Below are 26,623 nucleotides of genomic sequence, written 5' to 3' on the forward strand. Positions count from 1 at the left end.
CAGATCAAATGTGGAGGTAAAAATGTCCTTATAGATTTGTATTAGTAGATATGAATTGCAGTGCTTAGCATTTAATTTACGACAGCTCTTGGTTGTTAGAGTTGCTTTTGTATTATGCTTTTAAAATAGACAGTTTAAATTGCCATATAAATAGTAAAATCAGTAAAATTTAGTTCAGTTTAGCATGTTTAAATTATTTAATTCAGCTTGAATTTGTACTCTGTAAAGTACGAAATAGCACAAACTTCTATAATGAAGTCTTATTATCTAGCATTTATCTAAAAAATGCATCATTTATCTTATACATTTCAAATAATTTGAACAACTAAAGGCCTACAATTCCAATACTGGAAACGAAACTGAGACTTTTATTTTGAAGCGTCATGTTTGGGTTACGCGTTTGTTGACGCACTGATCACATCATTGAAGACCTTGAGCACATGAAAATAAAATCATAACAGCACATGTTACAGTGACCATTATCGACACTTTATAAGACATGGCTAACGTTAGGCGAATATTGTGAGTGTCTTTTCATATTTTTAGTCATTGTGCAGTAAATAATTGATTTTGTTTATTTTACACGGTCCTCTGTAAAGCGAATGTGTTTAAGCATCTTCACAGAAGCGTGTAAAATATGTAAAATTACCTGCTTTGTAGTGATTGTGCGCTACTAGTTTTAAATATACAATAATTCATAGTGTTTCTCTGCAAAAAATGTTAAGCTGTTTAGATTATTTATACCACGATCAGGTACCCTCGTAACGTTACCAGTCAAAAGTTTAGAGAGTCACTTCTTCTGATCAGAAATTATTTGATTTGAAGGTGTTTGCTTAAAAGTTTCAACATATGAATTTATTTTATTATAATTTTTTTAAAGAATGACTTTGACTGAATAATCAAGTAAAGCAGTCAATAACGAGCCCATAATAACTCCTTCAGTATTGTTTAAAAAGCCTTTCACGGTGAAACCTCAAAAAGCTGCTTGATAAATGACAAATGAGTACATTTATAAGATTTTTAGGCAATGGGTGACTACACTGAAGATTTTGAACATTTCCAGTCACTTTTCAAAGTTTACATATTTGTTTATTCATAGTTTTAATGGGTTATTGATGTTATTCAATGTGCAAATATGTATAATATCCATATATCTATCTGTATTTTCTCTTTTATTTGCTCAGATTTCCCTTATATCAGTTTGGAAACCCTCAGCTGAGAATATTTCGCCCCACCTTCAACATGACCCTAGTAAGACCGGGTAAAGAACAGCCACCGGATACAGTACAGTTTCGTATTCCCTTGGAGTAAGTACTTAATGTTATTTATCATTGACATAAACATTTTTTTCCTTTGTATAATGCCATTTAATGTTCTCATGTTTAATTCCTATACACTCACCTAAAGGATTATTAGGAACACATGTTTAATTTCTCATTAATGCAGTTGTGTGGGGGATGTTTTCTTGGCACACTTTAGGCCCCTAAGTGCCAATTGGGCATCATTTAAATGCCACGGCCTACCTGAGCATTGTGTCCATCCCTTTATGACCACCATGTACCCATCCTCTGATGGCTACTTCCAGCAGGATAATGCACCATGTCAAAAGCTTGAATCATTTCAAATTGGTTTCTTGAACATGACAATGAGTTCACTGTACTAAAATGGCCCCCACAGTCACCAGATCTCAACCCAGTAGAGCATCTTTGGGATGTGGTGGAACGGGAGCTTCGTGCCCTTGATGTGCATCCCACAAATCTCCATCAACTGCAAGATGCTATCCTATCAATATGGGCCAACATTTCTAAAGAATGCTTTCGGCACCTTGTTGAATCAATTGGGGCGGTTCGGAAGGTGAAAGGCGCAGTGTTAGTGTGGTGTTCCTGGTGATCCTTTGGGTGAGTGTATATAGACCCCTTCACGGTTCACGTCACAGGCGTTCCCACTGCGCATGTCGGGGTCAGAAAAGTCATTACAGCAGATTTAGTTGCGTATTATTCGGTATTGTTAAAAATGCCTACTTACGTCGTGGGCTGTGAAAATCGCACCAGGTCTTCCGTTAAGTTTTCGTGTTTCATGCATAATCTCAAAAACAAAAAAATACAACATCTGCGGCTGCAAGCAATTAACTGCAGACTAGGACAATGCAAATATCAAAGAGGCTTGTGTTAGTGCTCACTTCATTTGAGGTAAGTCATCATTTTTCAGCCCTGTTAGATTAAATTATAAAGCCTGGATGGTAACAGTTTGACCCCATGCTGCGCACGCACCCGATAGTCATTCAATGTTTACAAACCTTGAAGGGGTCTATAATGCAAGCCCAGAACCTTTCAATGTTTCAGTTTCAGTCTTGTCCACTAGATGGCAGACTCATCAAACAAAACACATTAAAAATGGCATAGTAGGAATGTTATTGCAAATATTATGCACACAAAGAGTAAAAGCATCTTAAATGGTCCTTAACATCTATAATTGCAAAACAAAATCCTGATTTGTAGATATCACTATGCTGGGTTATGACCGCAGATGCCCTAACGTTGCTCCCTGACTCTTTCGATTGTTTGTTTACAGCCTACTTTACAATTCAACGTCTTGTGCCTGTACTAGTGACGCTGTTAAACGTCACTAAAAATACAGCTGTAATTATTGCATTGCCGCGGTGTAATACGAAACAGGCAGTCAGACTGTTAATAACGGGTATAATCGTAGTCCACGTAAGAAAAGAGGACAAGGTCTGCTTTGTTTTCTGCAGAACCGCAGGGCGTACATCTAAGGCAGTGACGACAGAGCCTTATTCCTCCATTATTATTTCGCCTGTGCTTGTTCCAAACCGCACACGTTCCTAATTGGGCTGTATGTTATCACTTGCGCAAGAGCTCGGCAAAGTTTTTGTAGTTTTTTTTTTATCTGCGCACACTGTTTTGTTTTTGCACATCTGAAGCGTCTTAATCTGCAACGGGCGTCCTTGTCAACCACATCCAGTGTTGTTTTGAATCCATTGCCACCTTACTGGGCCTCAAGATCTCCTCTAGAGCTACGTTTGACACAATCCCACCGTAAACAGTACGGAAGTAGACAAAGCATCAGAGGTATCATTAAAACTCTCTTCACTTTCTACTCTTCAGAGATACACTTCAGAGTTGTTTTGCTTGAAACCGACTTGGTTTGCATAGCGATTATCAAAGCCAAAGAATTTCAAAGCACTTGTTTTTGTAAAAAAAAAAAAAAGTGTTTTCACTTATTTATTTAACCTTGTTTAAGCCCGACCCTAATCTCTCTTTAAGTATTCGGTACGTCACCGACATCCTTGATTTTTAATTTCTTATAAATGATTTTATTTAAATCTTCATCAAAGCTCATTGTCTGCTCTTTATAGTCCCAAATGGTGTGAATGTAACCCACAGGTCACTTGCAAACAAAAGATAACCCCTTTTTTTTTGGGATTTCCTCTAAATTTGGAGTGTTTTGTCCGTCTGCCTCTCTGAGTCACCTACTTGGATAGGCTTTAAAACGAGAGGTTTAGGGATGAGCGTGTATTGTTTATTTATGCAGGGTGGGGCGCAGCTCAGACTCACTCCAGAAGACACTGAACAACAAGACGAGCTCTATCTTTCTGAAACGTCAGCACTTAAAAAGATAAGCACTGTAGACTCGAGGCACTGTTTACATCTTCGGGTCACGGCAGTGTTGTCCAGTGCTTGATTTAATACAGAGACGACTTTTAATTATTCTCCTATATTCATATTTAGGATGTTAAAGTGATGCAGAGATATAGCCTAGCACATATCAATATCATCGCATATGTAAATGCTGCAATCTTGATGATTTTCTACCACGTCCCTTAAATTTGCTTTTTTATGTAAATTTTTGGAGCTCTTGAATAGGACGGTGTATGGTATAGGAAATTACAGGGCATTGATTAAGGAACCGGATCGAAAGTACCTCGAGACGGTCGGAATGCTGCCCACTATACAAATTCTGTGACATCATCTCTCCTTCCTCCCGTAAACATTACACTCCAGCTCTAGAAGTGGATAGGGAAGTGGAGGTCTTTCCTGTTGGCAGAGTGGCAGAGGTCACCAGGGGTCCAGGATTTCGGAGAGATCTCCGCTTCTCTGGCAGATCACAGATCTCAGAAGCACTCAGCTCTGCCTGCTATTCTTCTCAGTCCTCTGCTCTCGAGGAATCGCCTCCCTTACTCACTTTCACACAGACAAACGCGCGCTTGTGCGCTTCTCCTCTCTCACATAAATTACATGGCCAAAACTCCACTCCACTTCATTGAAATCTGGGCATCACACCCTCTTGCTGACTGTGTGAGACGTGCGTACGATGCTCTTTCCGTCTGTCGGGTTCTTGGAAACTTTTTACTTTGCGAAAGAAAAAATGTAGTGGTTATTATTATGGTTTGACTTGTGGACAAACATTCTCGTTTTTGAAAGATGTTCATTGTTTTCCTTTCTTGTAGTTTCAGGCAGCGTCATGTGTTTGGAAAAGTTGCGGTTGGTATTTATGTAACTAGTGTTTATATTGTGAATCGTGATCAAAGTGATTATCGTCAGGAACATAACTTATTATTTTATTATTAATAAATTGGATTATGGATTATTAGGAACACCATAGTAATGATGTGTTTGACCCCCCCTTTCGCCTTCAGAACTGCTTAATTCTACGTGGCATTGATTCAACAAGGTGCTGAAAGCATTCTTTAGAAATGTTGGCCCATATTGATAGGATAGCATCTTGCAGTTGATGAAGATTTGTGGGATGCACATCCAGGGCATGAAGCTCCCGTTCCACCACATCCTAAAGATGCTCTATTGGGTTGAGATCTGGTGACTGTGGGGGCCATTTTAGTACAGTGAACTCATTATCATGTTTAGGAAACCAATTTGAAATGATTCGAGCTTTGTGACATGGTGCATTATCCTGCTGGAAGTAGCCATTAGAGGTGTACATGGTGGTCATAAAGGGATGTACATGGTCAGAAACAATGCTCAGGTAGGCTGTGGCATTTAAACGATGCCCAATTGGCACTAAGGGGCCTAATGTGTGCCAAGAAAACATCCCCCACACCATTACACCACCACCACCAGCCTGGACAGTGGTAACAAGGCAAGATGGATCCATGTTCTCATTCTGTTTACGCCAAATTCTGACTCTACCATCTAAATGTCTCAACAGAAATCGAGACTCATCAGACAAGGCAACATTTTTTTAATCTACAACTGTGCAATTTTGGTGAGCTTGTGCAAATTGTAGTCTCTTTTTCCTATTTGTAGTGGAGATGAGTGGTACCCGATGGGGTCTTCTGCTGTTGTAGCCCATCCGCCTCAAGGTTGTGCGTGTTGTGGATTCACAAATGCTTTGCTGCATACCCAACTTATAAAACCCGGAAGTATTCCCTTAGGGCAAACAGTTCAAACTCTGTGTATATTTTGATGATCGCTCTGAATCAATTATCTCAGCTTTTTGCTTAAAATATTGTATTTTTTAAGAAACCAACCCATATTTGAAAGGTGATTAAAAGATAACAAATAAAGGAAGGATGAGGGTCTGTTCTTTCATTTGATATATTGTTTGTTTATATTTTTAATCTCCTGGTGTGTCCCCAACTCCCCATACGTGGACATCAAATTTTTTGTTGTTTGCACCATAATACTTAATTCTGTGTAACTGGAACCTGTTGTACACAAACGTGGACAAATACACTGCTTCATGTTCAAATAAAAATATTTGGTTATTATATTTATTGGTTCTTCTTAACCCCAAATAGCTAGAAGAAATCTAAAATGCGAGCCAAACCAAAGCTTGGGTCTTAGAAGGTTAAAGAAGAACATTTTCTGGAAGGCTTCACATTTTTGTGAAAATCATAAAAATGTCTGACAACTTTTTTAAAAAACGCTGGTGGGGAAAGAGTTAAGTAAGCAGCCATTTACACAGGATGCTTTCTTGCATTTAAAAATCATGTTTTTAAAGTACTGAACTATATTTAAATGTGACATTGCGTCAGATGAGTTTTCAAAATGTAATGTTTTCATCCCTTAAATCAAACACGCAGCTACTAAATGCTTGCATATGTGTACCTTTAACCCAAAACTATTCGTCCATACTCGAAACCTTAACAAGGTACAGATTATCATTTAATTTTCCCCTACTTCACTGCAATTTTGAATCTTTGTCTGTTTCAATTTTCTCTAAGAATGACAAAATTCGATGTGAAAAACTACCTGGAAAAGATCTACAGCGTTCCTGTAGCAGCCGTGCGCACGAGGATTCAGTTCGGTAAGTAAAATTTTCTCTGTCGTTAACTATACAAACGTAAAACATTTGTTTTTAAATAGACATATGATATTTTTTTGTGTGTGAAACACATAAAGAGAAATCTTAAACTAGGGATGCACCGAAATGAAAATTCTTGGCCGAAAACCGAAACACAGAAATAAATTATTATGCCAATTATTAGTACAATTGCATTTATGGCTATCACTGCGTACTAACTTTACTAGGGGTGTGTGACTATATATATATATATATATGTGTATATATATGTATATATGTGTATATATATGTATATATGTGTATATATATGTATATATGTGTATATATATGTATATATGTGTATATATATGTATATATGTGTATATGTATATATGTGTATATATATATATATATATATATATGTATATATGTGTATATATATATATATGTATATATGTGTATATATATATATGTATATATGTGTATATATATATGTATATATGTGTATATATATATATGTATATATGTGTATATATATAAACTCAGCAAAAAAAGAAACGTCCCTTTTTCAGGACTGTGTATTTCAACGATAATGTTGTAAAAATCCAAATAACTTTACAGATCTTCATTGTAAAAGGTTTAAACATTGTTTTCCATGCATGTGCAATTAACCATAATCATTTATTTACCATGCACCTGTGGAATGGTCGTTAAGAACTTAACAGCTTACAGAGAGTAGGCATTTAAGGTCACAGTTCTAAAAACGCAGGACACTAAAGAGACTTGTCTACCAACTGTGAAAAACAACCAAAGAAAGATGCCCAGGGTCCCTGCTCATCTGCGTGAATGTGCATTAGGCATGCTGGAGAGAGGCATGATACTGCTGATGTGGCTAAGGCAATAAATTGCCATGTCCACACTGTGAGATGCCTAAGACAGCGCTACAAGGAGACAGGAAGGACAGCTGATCATCCTCGCAGTGGAAGACCACGTGTAACAACACCTGCATAGGATCGGTACATCCGAATATCACACCTGCGTGACAGGTACAGGATGGCCCAACAATTGCCCGAGTCACACCTGGAACACACAATTTCTCCATCAGTGCTCAGACTGTCAGGAATAGGCTGAGAGAGGCTGGACTGAGGGCTTGTAGGCCTGTTGTAAGGCAGATCCTTACCAGACATCACCAGCAACAACGCCGCCTATGGGCACAAACCCACCTCCGCTGGACCAGACAGGAGTGGCAAAAAGTGCTCTTCACTGATCAGTCACGGTTTTGTCTCACCAGGGATGATGGACGGATTCGTGTTTATCATCAAAGGAATGAGCGTTACACCGAGGCCTGTACCCTGGAGCGGGATCGATTTGGAGGTGGGGGGTCCGTCAAGGTCTGGGGCGGTATATCACATCACCATCGGACTGAGCTTGTTGTCATTGCAGGCAATTTCAATGACTTGCGGTACAGGAAGACATCCTCTCCCTCATGTGGTACCCTTTATGCGTGCTCATCCGGACATGATCCTCCAGCAGGACAATGCCACCAGCCATACTGCTCGTTCTGTGCATGACAGCAATGTCAGTGTTCTGCCATGGCCAGCGAAGAGCCTGGATCTCAGTACCATTGAGCAGGTCTGGGACCTGTTGGATCGCAGGGTGAGGGCTAGGGCCATTCCCCCCAGAAATGTCCAGGAACTTGCAAGGGTCTTGGTGGAAGAGTGGGGTAACATCTCACAGCAGGAACTGACAAATCTGGTCCAGTCCATAAGGAGGAGATGCACTGCAGTACTTCAAGCCACACCAGATACTGACTGGCACTTTTGATTTTGAGCCTCCCTTCATTCAGGGACAAATTATTCAATTTATGATAGTCAAAACTCTGAGAAACATTATTAGTTTATGTCTTATGGTGTTGACTATTTTAGTGTTCATACAAATATTTATAAACATTAAGTTTACTGAAAGTAAAAACAGTTGAAAGTCAGGGGGCGTTTCTTTTTTTGCTGAGTTTATGTATATATGTGTATATATATGTATATATGTGTATATATATGTATATATGTGTATATATATGTATATATGTGTATATATATATGTATATATGTGTATATATATATGTATATATGTGTATATATATGTATATATGTATATATATATGTATATATGTATATATATATATATGTATATATGTATATGTATATATATGTATGTATATGTGTATATATGTATATATATGTATATATATGTATATATGTATATATATATATATGTATATGTATATATGAAGAGTTTGGTTCCAAAACGCGATAAACGCCATTTTGAAAGAAATGAGTTACTGCCAAAATCAGTATTATATCAGGTCAGTAGTTAAAAGTAAATAATTAATTTTACGCAAAATCCAATACCCGCCGTGATATTCTGTCATCTTTTCTCCCTTTTTTCCCAAAATGCGACAAACGCCACTCCTCCTTTTTTACAGAACGCAATAAATCCATTTCTGATATTACAGCGGACCATTCACGCAATGTAAACAAACATGGCGGCGCGCTGAGTACGCGGAATCCTAATTTTCCTCATCTACTTTGTACTTCGTGATCAACAAACAAAACAAAATAATACTTTAATAGCATTGATAAACCTGTGATGGTTTTCTGTGACGGGAAAGAAACGTAAGCCATCAACAGCTAATAATTTCCGCGAGAGGCACTCGGTTGCTTGTTCTCCCGACAGCATCAAGCTTCTCGTGCTAAAACATTGTGTTCTTAATATAACATAGTAAGTGTTTTGGTTAATGCCATTAATGTTTATTTTTTAATTATTGTATACCACTAGTCAACTAAATAAATATAAAATGGTAAAGATGAATGCACATTTATACATTGATTTAATAGATTTATAGCATTTTGAAATAAAAAACTGTCATGGATTTATTGCATTTTGTGGAAAAAAGAATTAGTTTTTATAATAAATCTTTGAAAATCAAGTTATGGATTTGAATTTTTTATGTTTTTATAACCTAAAGATGCTATGTGAAAGTTTGTAACAGAAAATAGTGGTTTTCATCTTGTCACTTTCTTGGTATAGAAAACACGTTTTTACCGAAATTTGTCAAAATGGATTTATTGCGTTTTGGAACCAAACTCTTCATATATATATATATATATATATATATATATATATATATATATATATATATATATATATATATATATATATATATATATATATATATATATATATATATATATATATATATATATATATATATGTATATGTATATGTAAATATATATGTAAATGTTTCTTAAATACATACATGAATGTGTGTTTATTTATAATTACATAATAATTACACACTGCACTCCCCTTAATCTGCACTATCCAACCACAGCATTGCCATTTAGTGCAAAGATCAATTAATTTGCATTTTAAAGGACACACCCAAAACGGTAAATTTTTGTCTATATGGTATTCTGTATTGCATATGAGCTAAAACTTCACATATATTTTCTGGGGACACGTTTTATTTGACATCTTAAAAAACTCTTGTGAAATGCCCCCTTTAAAGAACCGTTATACCACGAGGCTGTTAAATGCTTAGTTTTGATTGGTTGAGAAACATTCTAAGGGTGTGCATTATTTTTTAGTAAACGCACACCTATGAAGTAGTTCCAGATCTGTCACCCGCATTACAGTTCTATATCACTACGCCAAGTTTAACTTTAACAAATAAAGCATAAATGTATGTGTGGTAGCGAAATAAATAAAATTAACGTGTGGTAGCGCTCTGCATCGTGGCCACATTACCACCTCGGGTGTGCATTTTTTTTTTTTTATAATTCAATTACCGTCATTACTTGAAGAATTTTTTTTTTTTAAGGAACCAAAAATGGTTCTTCTATGGCATTACTGTGAAGAACCCTTTAAGCACCTTTATTTTTAGCATTATAATAACGAGGATTTTAGGGTAAATTATACCCTTAACACTTTAAAGCGCTCTTATTTCTGCAACACCCCATCCATGTTCTGCATTTATAACTTGTTTTGAGCTCACGATATTGTCCGAAACTTAAGGGAGGTGCTATGCTTGTTAGTCATTGAGAATGATCAATACTGACAAGATGTTTTGGAGATACTAGGCAGCCGAGCGGGAGGTTGAATTATACATGTAAACACAAGGCTAATTCGGGGAACTGTGTTTTGGTGTAAAGTGGGAGACGCAGGGGAGGGAATCAGCGAGAGGTAAAACAGAGGAACGGATTGCATGATTTCCCCTAACAGCTGCTTATCTCTCTGTGTGTTTCTATAGCGCTCTGACCGTCATTTGTCCTGAAATGCACTGCCCTGTTTATTTCGCAGTTACTTTTCACGAAATTTGCCAGAAGTGTTATACAACCATGTGTGATTTTTATGGTTGCGATTAAAGCAAAAGGTTATGTTTGTTTTAGGGGTGCGATAAATATTTAATATTTAGGGGTGTAATAAAATATACCACTCCTGACCACTAGATAAAATTCTTCTTGTCTCTGAACTGAAACAGAAAGAAGCCTAGCGGGGTGCACCAATTTTTTTTTTCTAAAATAGAAAATAGCCCAATTTATTGCCTCGTTTAATCGTATCGCAACACATTGCATCGCAGGCCCTCTATCGTGATATGTATCGTATTGTATAAAAAAAAGAAAAGAAAAGGGAATAGCCCAATATACCGTATCACGCCACAACACTGCAGCACATTGAATCGTATCGTGATATGTACCGCATTATGTTCCTAAAATAGGAAATAGTCCGAAATACCGCCTCACAGTATTGCAACTTATTGCATCGCAGCCACCATATCGTGATGCTTATCGTACGATATTCCTAAAAAGAAAAAGGGAATAGCCTGATATATCAAATCACGTCATCATATTGGAACACATTGAATCGCAGCCCACTGTATCATGATATCTATATATTCCTAAAAAAGGAAATAGTCTAATATACCACTTCACAATATTGCAACATATTGCATCGCAGCTCATGTATCGTGACACGTACCGTAAAAAACCGGCAAATATATTGCATCACTTTATAGTACCGCACCAGATTGTATTGCAGCCCAATGTACCATATGTATCGTATTTTGAGATACCGATACACAGCATTATTAATATTCACAATGTCTTTGCTATGATTTTTCTGGCAGTCTGAACATAAGCAACAGCGCATTGTTATAATTTTGTGGTCAAATAAAAAAATTTGCATTTCTCAAAAGATGGTTGGATATTAAACCTGAGTAGCAAAGATGCTGTTAAAGTTGGTCGTTTGATTAATTTACATAACTTTCCTGTTCAGTTTGTCAATACAGAAGTGATTCCGTAAAATTGAAAAGTTTACGCAAGTACTCACATTTAACTTGTTATTATTGTACAATTTATTAAATTGATTTTTAAATAATAATAATAATAATAATAATAGTAGTTATTTTTATGCATATAGACGATTTCAGCAGTAACAACCTAAACAAGCGGCTTTCGTGGTCAACATGTAACTTCCGGTAAACTCCGGTGAGAATAAATAACAAAGTCATTTTAAAATAGTTTATTTATATAACAAGCAAAATAAACAACACATCAACACATTGTATTGTTCAAGAGTTCATTTTAGCAACTAGTCAAACAGAAACCGGAAGTAAAGTTCCGACCAAATGCGTAATCGCGTCACCGCATGCGTGTCCAAAGAAACCGTTTATAAATAAAAAAAATTGTTGTTTCCTGTGTTAGTTTTTGTAATAACACAAAAATGCCTTTATTTTTGTAATCGGATTCGACTTTAATTTCTTAAAGGGATAGTTCACTTAAAGATTAAACGTATTATCAAGTTGTCCTAAATCTGTCTTAACAGCGAGTCTCTCGAGTTTTGCGTCATTTTTTATAGAGACGTCCTCTTAACGTTTATTTGCCGATAATAATCAGCACCCAATCAATCGGAGCAGTCAATGGGCAGTTGAGCACAGGTCAAATTTTTATCTACATCATCAAGCCCTAACTAGTGTACATGTATAATAATGCCAAAGGGTAAGTAAACATGGATGAGGTTACTGCAGGCTTTACCGTTTGGTCAACGCAGAGGGAACCACTTTTACAAGCTGCCAGCTGGGTTAACGCCACTGGTATTTTTCCATGCGGTCTCCACACCAACATAACAGTGGGCCAACAAGCAAAGTGGCCATTTTTACAACCGCAGAAAAAATTATGCATAACACCCATTAGGTATAAAAGCGCACGTCAGTAAAGGCGTCCCGCTCTGCGTCATGGGTTCAACTTTGCTGATGGTTTAAAGGAAGTGGAGGAAAGGGGGTCTAAGGGGGAAATCCCAGGCTCAAGGCGTCTATTCTTTTCCTCTCGAACGCTGGGTATTTTGGAAGGGGTTTCTATAACTACCCCTCGGGTCTGGGATCTGTAACATAATAGTAGCCAGCCAACGCACAACCTTAAAAGAGAGCCTGATTGAATATTTATTTATACAATATAATGTGTTGGGTGGGAGCGCGAGAATGGAAGAAGGGGTCGCATATATGAACAAGCGCGCTTCTCACCTGCTTTATGCGTTGACCGTTTAGGTAACCCTAAATGGAGGGAGTGTTTGTGTTTTTAGGGTTTCCTTCTACTGGTAAAGGTATACCGCCACCGATGTGGATGTGATGGACAATGAGACAACCTATTACACAAGCCTGCCTTGAGACTTTTCACTTAAACAAATCATTCACCACAAAATAAACCTGTATGACTTTGACGCAAAAGGAGCTTTTTAAAAATAGACCTTTTATAATATTTCAAGTTTGGCAAAACAACCTGCTATAAAGTATTAAGACACTTCTGCTAATATTGAAACCTTTGTTCCAGTTTTTTTCCTTTGTTCTGAGTTGTTATTTCACTTTTTTGTTTGTTGTACTATTTCGATATCCTGGAGCCAAGAGTTTTTTTTGGTGGTGTTTTAACTTTTTTATTTTTTGGATTTTACCCAGGCTTTGTGCAATGACATAATGGGCAGCTGGGAAAGGGATAGTTTAGCCAAAAATGTAATCCTGTCATCATTTACTCTTTCTTTATTCTGTCACAAAAGAAGATAAATATTGATAAGCACACAATTGACGGTATCTACAGGACTTTAATAGTAGGGAAACAATCTTATGGAAGTCAATTGGTGCTGTCAACTGTGTGCTCACCATCATTTATATAAATATCTTTATTAAAGACCAATTTATTATTAATTGTCATGAAATTGTACATTTTAAATGTAAAAATCTTGACAAACCTTTTAACTTAGTATGCATAATTCCATTTTTTCTCCTAGGTACAAACAAGAAAAAAAACCACTTAAACCAGCGGGTGAAGAGGCCAGATTACAAAGTTGCATACGTTCAACTGGTGAGTTTTATTCTGCTGGGGAATCTTAATATTCACATTTTACTGTTACATTCACATTTATGTCATTTCAAATCGAAACGTATGTTTTTCAGTTATGTGGGTATCAAACTCATGACCTTGCCGTTGCCGGCTCCATGTTTTAACAGTTGAGCTTATAGGAGTTATTAAACAAAACAAGACTTTCTTGAGAAGTGGGTTGCTTTGGAGTTTAAGCCTCCGGCTTTTGTTTCTTAGATACGTCACAGCTTATGTTCCCACAGAAAACCCAGAGGCCCAGGTACTCTTTGATGCGAAACCCTCACCTTATTGTGATCGAGCCCAAATACAACTTTCTGTACCTTTTTTGTCTCTCTCACACATTTACGCCTGCCCTCCTGAGAGAGCAGCCGGTTTGGGTTCTGGGTCTAGCCGAGAAGGCAAAAGGTTGTCTTTGGTTACATGCCAGGAATTATAGAACAAAGTTCTGGGAGAGTTATGGTTATTATCATGGGCGGATGAGGGTGTTGTTTTTTGGGGCATCAGAACATTACACTTGGTCTTGATCCAATGCTGAACCATGCTGCTTGGTTCACACCTGCATTTGGGCTGAGCCCTTGACTTTTGATATGAACCGCGTTTGAAGCATGCCGACGTGAACATACTCTTAATTTGATCTCTTTTAAATCAATCTGAAAAGCTGCTTTTTTATACTTAGAAGGATTAGACTGTACCTTTTATCAGCCGCCTATCAAGGGAGGGAAAAATAATTTAAGTGCTCAAAACACTGTGCTTAAAGGGGGACTTCCTCGAATGACTTCCTATGTACCTTTGTGCCATCAGTTTAATCCAAGTTCAGGAACTCGGATTCGAGGAATTATTGCATCCTGTTCCTTACATTTGTCTTCATTCAGAAGCAGCTCTATATTTGCCTTAACATTTCCGAGGAGAAGTACTTCCTTGTTGTTGAAACTTTCAGAAAGTCATGCTTATTTATGTGTGACTAACACGAGAGCTGAAAATGTCAGACTGTGGCGAAAAACACTGATATGAAACCAAATTTCCGGCCTCTTTCTTCTCCTCCACCAGGTCTGCAACGGGGAAAAAAACTCTGCCCGAGAAAAGCCCTCCTTTCTTTTCAGTGGTGGGTAAAAACAAGATTGTTCCTAATTGACACCACATGTGGGGGAGTGTTCTGCGGTTGGATACCCACAGCGGTTCCCCCGCCGGCCCGTCCTCCCCCAACGCACTACATCAGCTAATATTCCAGAGGCAACACGGAGGGGAACACTCTTTGCTATCTGACCCCCCCCACGTACCCCCAGGTTTTACAAACTCCAGAGCCGTGTGGTACTGCGGTTCCTTGGCGGCCACTCTCTCATCAGACCTCCCCGCAGAGGGGAGGCACACGGGAGGAGAGAAAGTTCAGCGGCCAGGAGGAGGGGGTTACGCATGAAGCCAGAGAGGTGAATGAGGGCACCATGGATTGGTGCCAAAGCAGGGAGGTCCAGACAAAGGTCAGGGCAATTTCAAGCAATGTAAAATCTAAAGAGAACATCAAGGCTTGGCTTACCCCCGCTCCAGTTAGACGCGGTGGTATTTCGTGCACCCCTTTGCAAGTCCGTGACCCGGTTCTGTTTGTTGATGTTGCGTTTGTTGTTTTCCCAACCGGTTTGCATAATGCACGCAACACATGTTATTGTGTAAACTCAGCCTGAGCAGAATCGCCGGATTGAAGACTCGACTGATCCGTACCGTTTCCGGATCAGACTTTTGACGTTGCGCTCAAGTGCACGCCTCATTTGAAACATTTGGCCCATGAAGCTGTGAAGATGTGATCTCGGGATCACTCGAGTTTGGCCGTTTGTCTCCAACAACTGTTTATATTCGTCCCCCCTGCCTTTTTCCGTAAGGGTCTTGTTGCAAGCATCAGAGTTTGGCAAGACAAGGCAACTGTTGTTGCTCCTAATGGATGTTTGTTGTTGTTTGAGAGCTCGTTGCCGGGTCTCACAAAACGGTGCATGTCGTTTTTTGGGGCCGTGTTTCGGTCTGGATCAGCTGGTAGCCCGGCTACCTTTTAGATCGGATCGCAATGTTCCACCTGAACTCGTTGGCACACTCTGCTCAATTACCGCTAAACAAAACCCAGTGAAACTAAAGCATACTATTATTTTTCTATTCAAATGGGTTCCTTCCTGTTACCTTCCATCCAAATGCCCGGCACAAATTAACACCCTTGCATTTTATTTTTGCTGTAGTTTTAGTTTGTCAAAGTTCAAATCTTGATCTTATCAACACTAGATGGCAACGTTTGGCTTCACTGGCGTTGAATGAATGCTGGATCTTACAGCACTGCTGTCATGGATTCATTGCAGTTCACTGTAAGTAGTGAAAGGAAAAAGAATAGGACGCAGAATTCATTATTTCGTGTTTAACGTGATTGGTTAGCTTGTCATTGTTTCTTTAGAGAATAGAGTAGATGTTTTTGCCAATAAGAAAGTTAGAAAAACATGAAATCCATTTACCAGAAGTGAGTAAGTATGTGTGTGCGTGTGTGGCCGAGTTGTTTTTATGCAGAATATTATTATTTGGCTGCAAGAGAAAGGACAATTCCTAATTACAGATGTGCAATGTTTTATACACCACATGGACTTTCATAAGGCCGTGTAGGGATGAGAGAAGCACATCATGAATAATGGAAAGCCTAGCAAGGTCTCTAGCATCCTGTTTGAAGTAAACACACACACATTCACTCGCTCCCCAGTGTACGTCCACTACGAGACCGGCAAATGCAAGCAAATGAGATAAAGTCCCCCACCTACTTCATAAGCTGCGTGCATTGTTTGCATTTCCTCCAAGTCACTCATTTAGCACTACTTTACACTTAACGTCATAAAAACCCTTTGATTGCAACTGACCTTTTTCCACCCCATTACAGTTTTTATCGGTCTCTGACGTCCAGGCACCACCCGGCTTTATTTCGGTATCGCTTTCAAAATAAATTCCTCAGATACTGGCAATGCTTTTCCTGTTATGGTACCACCTCCTCAATTTGCTCCCCTGCTTCTTTCTCTGACCCCCCCTTGTCTTTTGTGTGTTTCGGACACCGGAGATGGAGGGAGAGGTTCGGTCGCATGTCCTGGCTCCTGGAGGAATTTCGACGTGGTAGGGTTTATCTTTGAACGCTGTTGATGGGGTCCAATATCCTGAGGAACCAAAAAATAGCTGGGACAAGCATGAACAAGTCAACCGGTCATCACAGCAAATGTGGAGCGAATGGCTCACTGGCTTAAAAATGACACGGTGCTCACGTTGCCACCCATTCCTTTAGACTGACCACTAGGCTTGACCATAATGATTTAACAAGGCAGACTGCGTGCCAGCGATCGTCTACCCCTGTTCCCCAGTTGCAGTGGTACAAAAAAACGTTGCACTCAATGAAGAAATTTAATACGTTTTGTTTAATTTTTCCCTCCGCGCACTTTTCCCTGCCGTTGAGGAGTCATTCAAGCAGTTTTGGGAACAAAGGCTTTGGACCCCCACACTCGTTTGGCAAGGCCGCTGTTTCTTGGCATGCCAAACACAGTGCGTGAATCATGTTCTGTACCGCTGTGGCCAATCTGGTTTTGACAGCTGGTCCACTATACCCAATGCCCACAGGAAGTGTTTTCACACAAATGCTGGTCTTCTGCTGGGAGGCAGTCAAGGCGTTAGAGTGAAGCGGGCCGGACAGACAGGTTGGCCCCGGCCCAGATAGACCTCAGCTGGGCCTCAGATGGGCCAGATTCTGTCCTTTTTTCTGCAATGCTTTACATTAGTGCCATTGGGTGCATGCTGTCCTTTAGAGGGGGCAACAAATTGTTCACAATATCCCACCAGTGCTATATCAGTGCTATCCCACCAGTGCTGATTTCAATCTTTGACATGACCTTACTGAGTCAATATTAAAGATATCAAGGTTATATTTTCACAGAATGCTCTTTACGTGCTGTAGGATTATTTTATGTAGTAAACAGTCAATCACAAAAAACGACTTTCAGCTGGGGTTTTACAGACAGTGTCACATATGACGTATCACGGACTTCAGACAAATCCCAAAGGTTTCCATTGTCTGTGTTGTTTTCACTACAGTTTTGCGGTTATGCATACACTGCATTCCACATAAACGCAATAAACAAAGATAAACAAACCCATTTTGTTGGTCACTGTGGTCGCACCAACTTCTCAAGTTTGAGACGAAGTGAAGGTCACGGACTCTGGGAGCAACCAGTTCCTCCCTTGTGGTCGAGTCTTTTTTTTCTGAGTTTGCTGTTTGTTTCTCCCAACGTGAGTCTTCGCAACCATTGAATTTTTGTCTAGCCCATCCTCGCCCCGCCTTACCACTGTTATTTGCGAGAGCCGCAAAGGCTACAAATCATCCGTTTATCAACAGCCCGTCCCCACAATCCCACCATCACTGTCTTGGCTCGATTCAAGCTTATTTTTTGTGTCAAGACCGAGAGATACAAGATATTTAAGGGCCGCCAGATATCTGTGGTTACTTAGTATGGGTTGTCAGCTGAGGTTGTGGATTTAGAGGAAGTTGCAGTGTGGCCCACCCAGTGAGACTGACAGAGGGAGCTGTTTACAAGCATCTCCCCACATTTCCTGCTCTCTCGTCTGGTAATGAACTCGTTAATAGACTTCCAACATTACGCAAACATACCCTTGTCAATAAACATCCCTGAACACGCAGACACGCACACGGGATGTGTCAGATTTATGAATTTTGCTTGCCTTGGTGCGAAATAAATCATAATTGTGGTGTTTTTCTCCTTTCCTTGGCTGAGAAGATGCAGATAAACATGAAAAGAAAAATGAGCACCTCTGTTATGATTTTGGCATGCCCGAAGGTCTGGACCTCACTCCCGCAGGCATTTTTGCACGACAGGGTTTTGCTTGTGAACTTATTACGTGTCGGTTGTATCTTATCATCTTCTCTTTTCTTAAGTGGGTAGATAAAGAACCTCTAAAGAAAACTCTTGTGGCTTCTGCCTAATAGTTTAGCCATCATTGTCAGAGAGCAAACAGTGGAGATAAGGCAGCGTCTGAAGAGAAGAGGGTGGTGCTTTCTGTACGGAAACCCCATCTACTGCTAATTCTTTCAGACTGGCCCGAGTCATGCCAGCTGTTCCTGTTTGACTGATCGTGGAAGTGATTGTGGGATGTGAGTCACTGGAGTTCACCAAGAGTGCTAGGGGTTCTAGATAGTGACCACAGGCTGGAGGTGGGCTAAAGTTTTTATATGATGGAGCAGGACATTTTTCCTTTGCTAAGATTGCTGTTTTGTGTTTTGTTAGGTTGCTAATGTGTTTTGAGTAGTTGAAAAGGCAATGCTTAAAGGTACGGGTGACCAAAATATGAAAACTCATAATTTACCTATCCTCATGTCATCCCAGATGTGTATAACTTATTCGGTAGAACAAAAATGAATTTATGAAGTAAAGGTAGACTGATTATTCGGTGTTCATTGATGGAACAATCGGCTATCAGCAAAAAATCAATGCCGATAGTTTTTCCGAGTGCGTCTGTTGCTTCATATCATTATAAAGTAATTAATTTGTCGAATAGATGCTGCATTAGCAGAGAAACAACAGCAGGAACCCAATTTTGTCAGGACAATAATATTAGTAGTACTTCAAACAGATAAATCCAACCCAAATTTTAAAGGGATAGTTCAGCCAAAAATGATGGGTTGTTACAAACCTGTATACATTTCTTTGTTCTGATCAACACAAAGGAAGATATTTTGAGAAACAAGAAAGAAAACTTAGTTCAGTGATCACGCGTGTGTTATACGTATACAAGCTATACATGCTTATAAATGGATGTCAGGAGCATCATGTTGCTGTGGGTGCGCACACTCATACAGTATTTAATATTTACAGCAGTGGTGTATCTGCTGTTTTTCCTCTGCTTCCTGAAATTGTGAATGTCCTGTAAATGTACTTTTAAAGCTGTGCGGACGTGTGTGCGCGCAAGGTGGACGCTGAAAAAAAAATAGTATACTGTGCCTATTTTGTCTGCTGTGTTCCGGGTTTTGACGAATCCTGTTTGCGCGTCCAACATTACACAAAAGGAAAATTATTCCGCGCATTTGGATTCCGTGATTCTGTCTGCGTTATCCGCATCGCTAAAATCATTAATGACTAACTTGCCTCATCTTACTCCACTTCTTCAAGTCTAACTGACACTGTGATTGTAAACCAAGAGCATGTGCCGCATCCGAAAGTGCTTCCAACATTTTGCACAGTGCGTAAACATTACCGATCACTTACCGAACTGTCGTTATCGTTTTAGCAGAAAAGGTTATATCGTCAAAAATATTGTTATCGAATTATCGCCCAGCACTAGCTTAGCATAATCCATTGAATCTGATTAGACCGTTAGCATCGTGCTAAAAAACAAATAACCAAAGAGTTTCAATATTTTTCCTATTTAAAACTTGACTCTTCTGTAGTTACATCGTGTACCAAGACCGACGGAAACTTAAAAGTTGCGATTTCTAGGCAGATATGACTAGGAAATATACTCTCATTCTGGCGTAATAATCAAGGACTTTATTATTACGCCAGAATGAGAGTATAGTTCCTAGCTTACAACTCACAACTTTTAATTTTCTGTCAGTTTTAAGTAGGAAAAACTATTAGCACGATGCTAATGGTCTAATCAGATTTAGTGGACTGAGCTAAGCTATGCTTAAAAGTGGTACAGTCAGACCCGGAGATCAGCTGAATAGATTCCAAAACTGTAAAAATCAAATATTTAATTTTAGGGGAGCTGAAAAGTGGAGTGTCCCTTTAATGATGGATTTACAGCCGCAGAAAAAAACTAAAGGGATAGCACACAGCTGGTGGAAACCCTTGACTTCCATAGTAGGAAAAACGAATACTATGAAAGTATTGGGATAAATGATGATGAAGATATTTTGATATGGTAAAATATGGTAAGTTGACGGTATCCATTGAATTCCATAAGATTTGTTTTTCCTACTATGAAAGTCAATGGCTTCTACCAGCTGTGTGCTAATCATCATTTATCAAAATATCTTCTATCTTCATACAGTTTTAAAATAACACGAAAGTGAGTAAATAATGACAATTTTGGGTGAACTATCCGTTAAAGTCATCGTTTAGTGTTTCTGTAACATGATTGGTGGAGCATTGCATTAGCAGTGCAAAAGGTCATGGGTTCAATTCACATGTACAGCACTGATAAAAAGGATACCTTTTAATGCACCATGGGTCACTTTAGGTAAAAGCATTTGCCAAGTGCATAAATGTTTACCGTCTTAAGAGGCGCCATCACCTTATTGGATATGTGATATATAATCCCCATATCTGTGTGTGTTGGCACAAAAAAAGATGGATTTTACAGTATGGTTTTGCATTCCAGTGCAGGCCAACAGGACACATTTTTCCCCAATAACCTTCAAAGGTTGATAATGTAGTTTTTGAAACACCATTTTTTAACACTTTTCAAATTTAATAAAAGACTTCTCTTGCTCATAGTGCCTATTCCTGACGCCAAACCACGAAATATACAGTTAATGGTTCAAGTTCAGAGCTTAAGTTATGGGGGGTCGGGTGTCTATAGCAGGGACAGACCTTGGGATAGACCCAACAACAACATTTTTGTTTCATGCTTTAGTCTTCTTTATGTATTATTTTTCCCTTTTACACATTGGGAAAACATCTTGAAGTCAAATGGGACACGCAACTGGGTAATAGATGCCCCAGGTGAAGTAAACTCAGTAAATGTACTATTTTCGCACACTAATTTTGTACTTAATATATAACAAATTATTCTCCAGTACTTGTTAAGTTTACTTTAAGAACATCTAAGTGTATTCAACTGTGCTATTTTGAGAAGGCATTTATTTTAATACACTGTAAATCAGTCTTAATATTACTGGCATTTAGTGTAATATTTTCAAGTGCCCTGAAGTACTGACGTAGTTATATTTTTAATTTGTATATTTGTATGTTAAACATTTAGCCCAAAAAATAACAATGTACTACAAAATGTATTTCTGGTATTTAAGTATCTTGTTAGTACATTCAAGTGTACTTTATTTTTACCTGGGGCGTTCAGCTTTTTTAATACATTTCACTTTTTAAAAATATATATTTGCACATTTCCATTACATTTTAAAAAGCCGACCACCAAATGAATTTTCCTACATTTGTGTATATTCGCGGAGTATACGTTTGAAATGTAATATTAATGCTGTACTCCGTTATAGCAATTTGCTAAATTAACGCAAACTACGGCAAGAGTTTGATGATTTGTTGTTGCTCGCACTCACGTCACCGTCAAAATAGTTAAAAATAGTTTTAACTTTTGCCCTGCGCTCTGTGACGATTACCTTCGCGGCCAAAAGAAACGGGTCATCCAAACAAGCACAAATAGCAAAATCGCTCCTATAGAGAAGTCAGAAGAAAAGCTGTGTCATGGAAATGCAAATTCAATATTCGCAAATATATACACAAATGTATAAAAATTTCCTCCAGCAAATAAAAAAAAGTGTTAAATTGTGTTGCGTGAATCATACTCCCATAAATTTTAACTAAATCACAACTTTTCAGCGCAAATTATCCACCGCGTCTTTAGTTAATCCCAACAGTCATTACTTAACGACGAAATGATGGTTTGCGCTGCGGCAAGTTGTTAGTAAATCTGGGCTTAAGGGTATTGTTTAATGCGCATTAATGTGTTGTCGATTCGAATCTGGCGTACTATCGAGTGGCGTAGTTCTTTGGACTTGTTTTGGTCGATCAGCCGCCTCTTTGTCCAGTGCTCGAATGCTTTCGGTGTTTATGCAGAGCGCCCAAACTTTTGAACTTCACTCTTGGATTGTCATGCAAACGGGTCCCCCTGACGATTTTCAACCTCTGTGTTTTTCTTTGCGGAGAGTTTACTACAGGTGAAGGAACAGGCATTTTTGGCATCATTTTTAGTACTTTGTTACTACGGTCCTGTTTTTTAATAGGTTTGGTTCTCGTACTTTCACTTGGCCGGTTTCTGTGTTTATAGTGTGGGGTTTCGCATTCCTAGATGGAGCACAACTGCCGAGCCTCGGAGTCCAAGCTGTTGATTTTAAGTGATTCACTTGGTTTTTTTCTTTCTTACTTTCTTCCAACCCAACATGCCCCCCTCGTAGGGCTGGACAATTTATTGAATATTAGAGATGATCGAGATAATAATTGCATTAGTTGCGCAAAAGGTTTTGAGTTTGACCTGAGGGAAAACACATACTGATAATAAGATTTAGACACTGTAAGGTGCTTTTGATAAAAGCGTCTGCCAAATGCATAAATGTAAATGTAGTTCAATATCGAATCTTGCCGAATAGTAAGAGATGTGCTAAAGACGGCACCAGTAGTCAATTATACTCCTTTTTTATTTCTTACAAATAGCGCAAAACAATTCCTTATCAGATTATTGACAACAAGCGACCAAGGTGTGAAAACGATTAAATGAATCCCCATAAAGATCGCACAAAAAAATAACAAAATATATCCATACAAAATATCATCAATATGTGATATTGAATTTTATCGCACAGCCACATGAGCCTGTACTCTACCTGCTGTTATGTACTAGACCTGCAATAAAATACAAGTTTTAAATTTCAGTTTTCTGGCAGGACCAGGCCTGAGATCTGGTGATGGATGTATTCTTGAGTGTTTTTGGACATCGGAAGGCACTCGGAGATCCTAAAAAGGTCACAATGTTCTGCTCACTGAAGTGGAATCTATGACGATTTTATTATGTTAGATAATAGTCAGATCGTCTTCTTAACCCACAGCAATTTGGACAATGGAGTCTAACCAGCCAAATGTTAAAAGGATAGTTGACCCAAAAATGAAAATTTGGTCATCATTTACTCTCCTACATGTTGTTACAAACCTGTATAAATTTCTTTGTTCTGATGAACACAAATGCAGATATTTCTGTTTGTAATCTAATTCGTTTTTGGGCACCATTGACTTCCATAGTATTTTCTTTTCCTATTACGAAAGTTCCTTTCTGCTTGATTACAAATTTCTTCCTTTGTGTTCAAAAAAATACATTTTTACTGGTTTTTAGGTGAAATATCCTTTTAACTTATGTTTATATATTCTTTTATTTGTGCCAATCAGTGATGTGCGGGTCAATGCATAAATAACCCGCATCCGACCGACATTTTCAAATAACCTGCCCGCAACTCTGACCCGTATTTTTTTAAAAGTAGTAATTGTTTAAAATATTTAATTGGCATCTTTATTTCAAACGACTCGACTCACCGCGACCTAAATATAAAAATATTTTTAAATGACTCGAAATCGCGGGTGACCGCAGGCACCTGCTCATTTTGGATCAACCCGCGCATTACTTAGCTGGGGTTTAATTTCCTGTACAGCTCAGTGGCATAGCATTGTGTTTGCAGCGCAACAGGTCATGGGTTCGAACCCAGGGAACACAAATACTGATAAAAATGTATAGCTTGTAATGCACTGTGGATAAAAGCGTCTGCGAAATGCATAAATGTAATTGTAATTTGCTTTGTTACACGGCTCATTGGAATGCTTGATTCTGATTGGCCAGTCATAACATTTCCAAATTTGTTATTTACGGATAAAAAACACTTCATACTTATGCTGCGTTTACACCGGCCGCGGTAGAGGCGCCAAACGCGAGTGATTTCAATGTTAAGTCAATGTGAAGGTCTCGTGGCGCGAATGAGGCGTTTAGCGCGGTACACGCGATTCCGCCTCATTTGTGCGTATGGCGTGAATTGAGGGTTGTCGCAGAAAACGTGTAAGTTTGAAAAATTTGAACTTTGGTGGAAAAACGCGCCACGTTTACCAATCAGGAGCTTGCTCTAGTAGTGATGTGATTACATAAAGTGAGCGCAGAAGCCCCTCCCATGACGCGAACTTCCACGTGATTGTCTCCATGACTAGAATTTCATGCGCGGCTTTCACGCGCGAATGAAGCGACTACACTCAAAATGTTCAAGGGGCAAACTAGACGCGAATTTAACGCCTCAAACGCGGCTGGTGTGAACCCACAGTAACACGGTAACCTTGATGGTGCAAATCATTTTGACAGGTGCAGTTACACAAAAATGAAATATAAATATGTCTTTTAATAACATATATGGCATTATATTCACAAATGATTAAACCAAATAGTGTTTGTGACATTTGAACGTCTTGTCTTATCTTGAAACCAAAAGTAAATGGGTTTTTCTTCCAGAAGGTCTGTATTCGTTAAAAATGAGCAAATAAAATATTATGGATGTTATTGCGAAATAAGACCCCTCAGAGTTATTATCCCTTTCTTAACAACCAAAGCACATTACTTTCACTTTCATTATCCCGTATGTAAGTTCAACACCAATTGCTTGTGATTTTAAAACCTTTCAACGTTTTGCATAGTTCCACATATTTGTATTTTATTCATCTAATACTTCGCCTGTAGTTTTATTGCTTCATAAGACATTTGCACTTTCAGCGAAGACAAAATAATTGATTGATGAAGTGTTAGAAGCCTTGGATACAATTGCATGCAGTCTAGCTATATTGCTGCGACGGGTATAAACCGTCAACATTATAGCCCTGTGATAAGCAATCTAATCTTAAACTTAAATGCATTTGTGTTTTTCCTACAGGCTCAGCAGCAAACTTTCCAATTCCCAGATATCTTTCCCGAGAAGGAGAAGCAACACGAGGAGGGCTCTGCGGAGGAGATGCAGGAGAAGTTCATGGAGGACGAGCGTCAGCGGCAGAAACCAGATCCCAGAAGAGGTGGAGTTACTGAGTGGTTTGGCCTCTAGACAGACAAGCGTTGAATGAAGAATGACTTCAGAGAGACAGCGACTGAATGAAGTATGTGGTGTATGGTAGATTATGTATTTACGCAGGAAGAGCCGTTTACAGTGATCTGACTGGCGTCCACAGAGGGCCGTCTGCAGTGATCTGATCTGACTCGATGGAAAGTGAGACACGAGAAGATTCGAAAATCCAAACTAGAGAGAGCTAACGTCTAGATTGCAGACCATGTCATGATATTTTTTTAGCTTATGTTCCTCTCCCTTGCGAACCATTCGAAATTTGGCATTGCAGGGATGTGGAGCGTGTCCATCCAAAATGCATTCTCTTTACAGCGATCTGATAAAGTGTCTCAGTTCTCCTTGAAAATTCATACCGCGTTCCTCATGGTCTTTTACACTGTGTACTTCAATTACAATAAAAGAGTACGACATGACTTGTTTTTCTGTATTTACTTCAGCTTGCTTGGCGTTCATAGATGTGTTGGATAACCTCTCATACCAGAGACGCTTACCTCACCGTTTGCCAGGGATCATGTCAGTATCGATAACATTTGCCCATCGGTTTGTGCTTGGACCCCCTGTATTGCAATAAAACGGCTTGTAAGTGAGCGGCTGGACGACAAAGAAAGGATTTTTGTCCAATATCCTCATTGCTTGAATGAATGAGGAGAACCCACGTTATATTCGGGAAATCTTGCAGCGGTTGCCAAGGTTGGCCCCATCCATCCCCGCATCCCTCCCCGCAACAACCCAATCAACCCAATCCCTTTCTCTTGCCCAAACCTTATAAAAACTTTGTAACACAATGCTTTACACACACAGCTGGCACCGATTTCCTAATTTGTTCACATGATGTTCCTAACGCTGATATTGGCCTCAACTTTCTCCGTTTGGGATCCCTTGATTTCTGACCAGCGGTAATAAGTGTTATGTGGTTCGGGTTGTCCGGGATTAATGATTCATTTTAAATAAATGATCTTCCCTCGCTGGTGATAAAGATAATGTGATAAAGTTTGGGAAATGAAGTTGCGGTAGACGCATCTGCTAAGAAATTATTGAGCTTGCCCTGGCTTAAAGCTCAAAGACGAGATGGATCATCCATCCATCCAACACACACG

General features: G+C 38.9%; 1 protein-coding gene and 1 pseudogene across 1 annotated transcript; both read left to right on the top strand.

Moving 5' to 3' along the window:
* The first annotated feature begins 364 nt into the window (after positions 1-364).
* On the top strand, positions 365-25,939 carry mrpl23 (mitochondrial ribosomal protein L23). Its single transcript, XM_055192971.2, has 5 exons — positions 365-522; positions 1,185-1,307; positions 6,203-6,285; positions 13,596-13,669; positions 25,344-25,939. The coding sequence occupies exons 1-5, from the start codon at positions 500-502 to the stop codon at positions 25,506-25,508; spliced, it is 468 nt and encodes a 155-aa protein (XP_055048946.1). The 5' UTR covers positions 365-499; the 3' UTR covers positions 25,509-25,939.
* Positions 6,799-8,122, top strand: LOC141364186 (uncharacterized; annotated as a pseudogene).
* Positions 25,940-26,623: the final 684 nt, after the last annotated feature.

The sequence above is a fragment of the Misgurnus anguillicaudatus genome, chromosome 6 (genome assembly GCF_027580225.2).
Source record: "Misgurnus anguillicaudatus chromosome 6, ASM2758022v2, whole genome shotgun sequence".
NCBI lineage: Eukaryota > Metazoa > Chordata > Actinopteri > Cypriniformes > Cobitidae > Misgurnus > Misgurnus anguillicaudatus.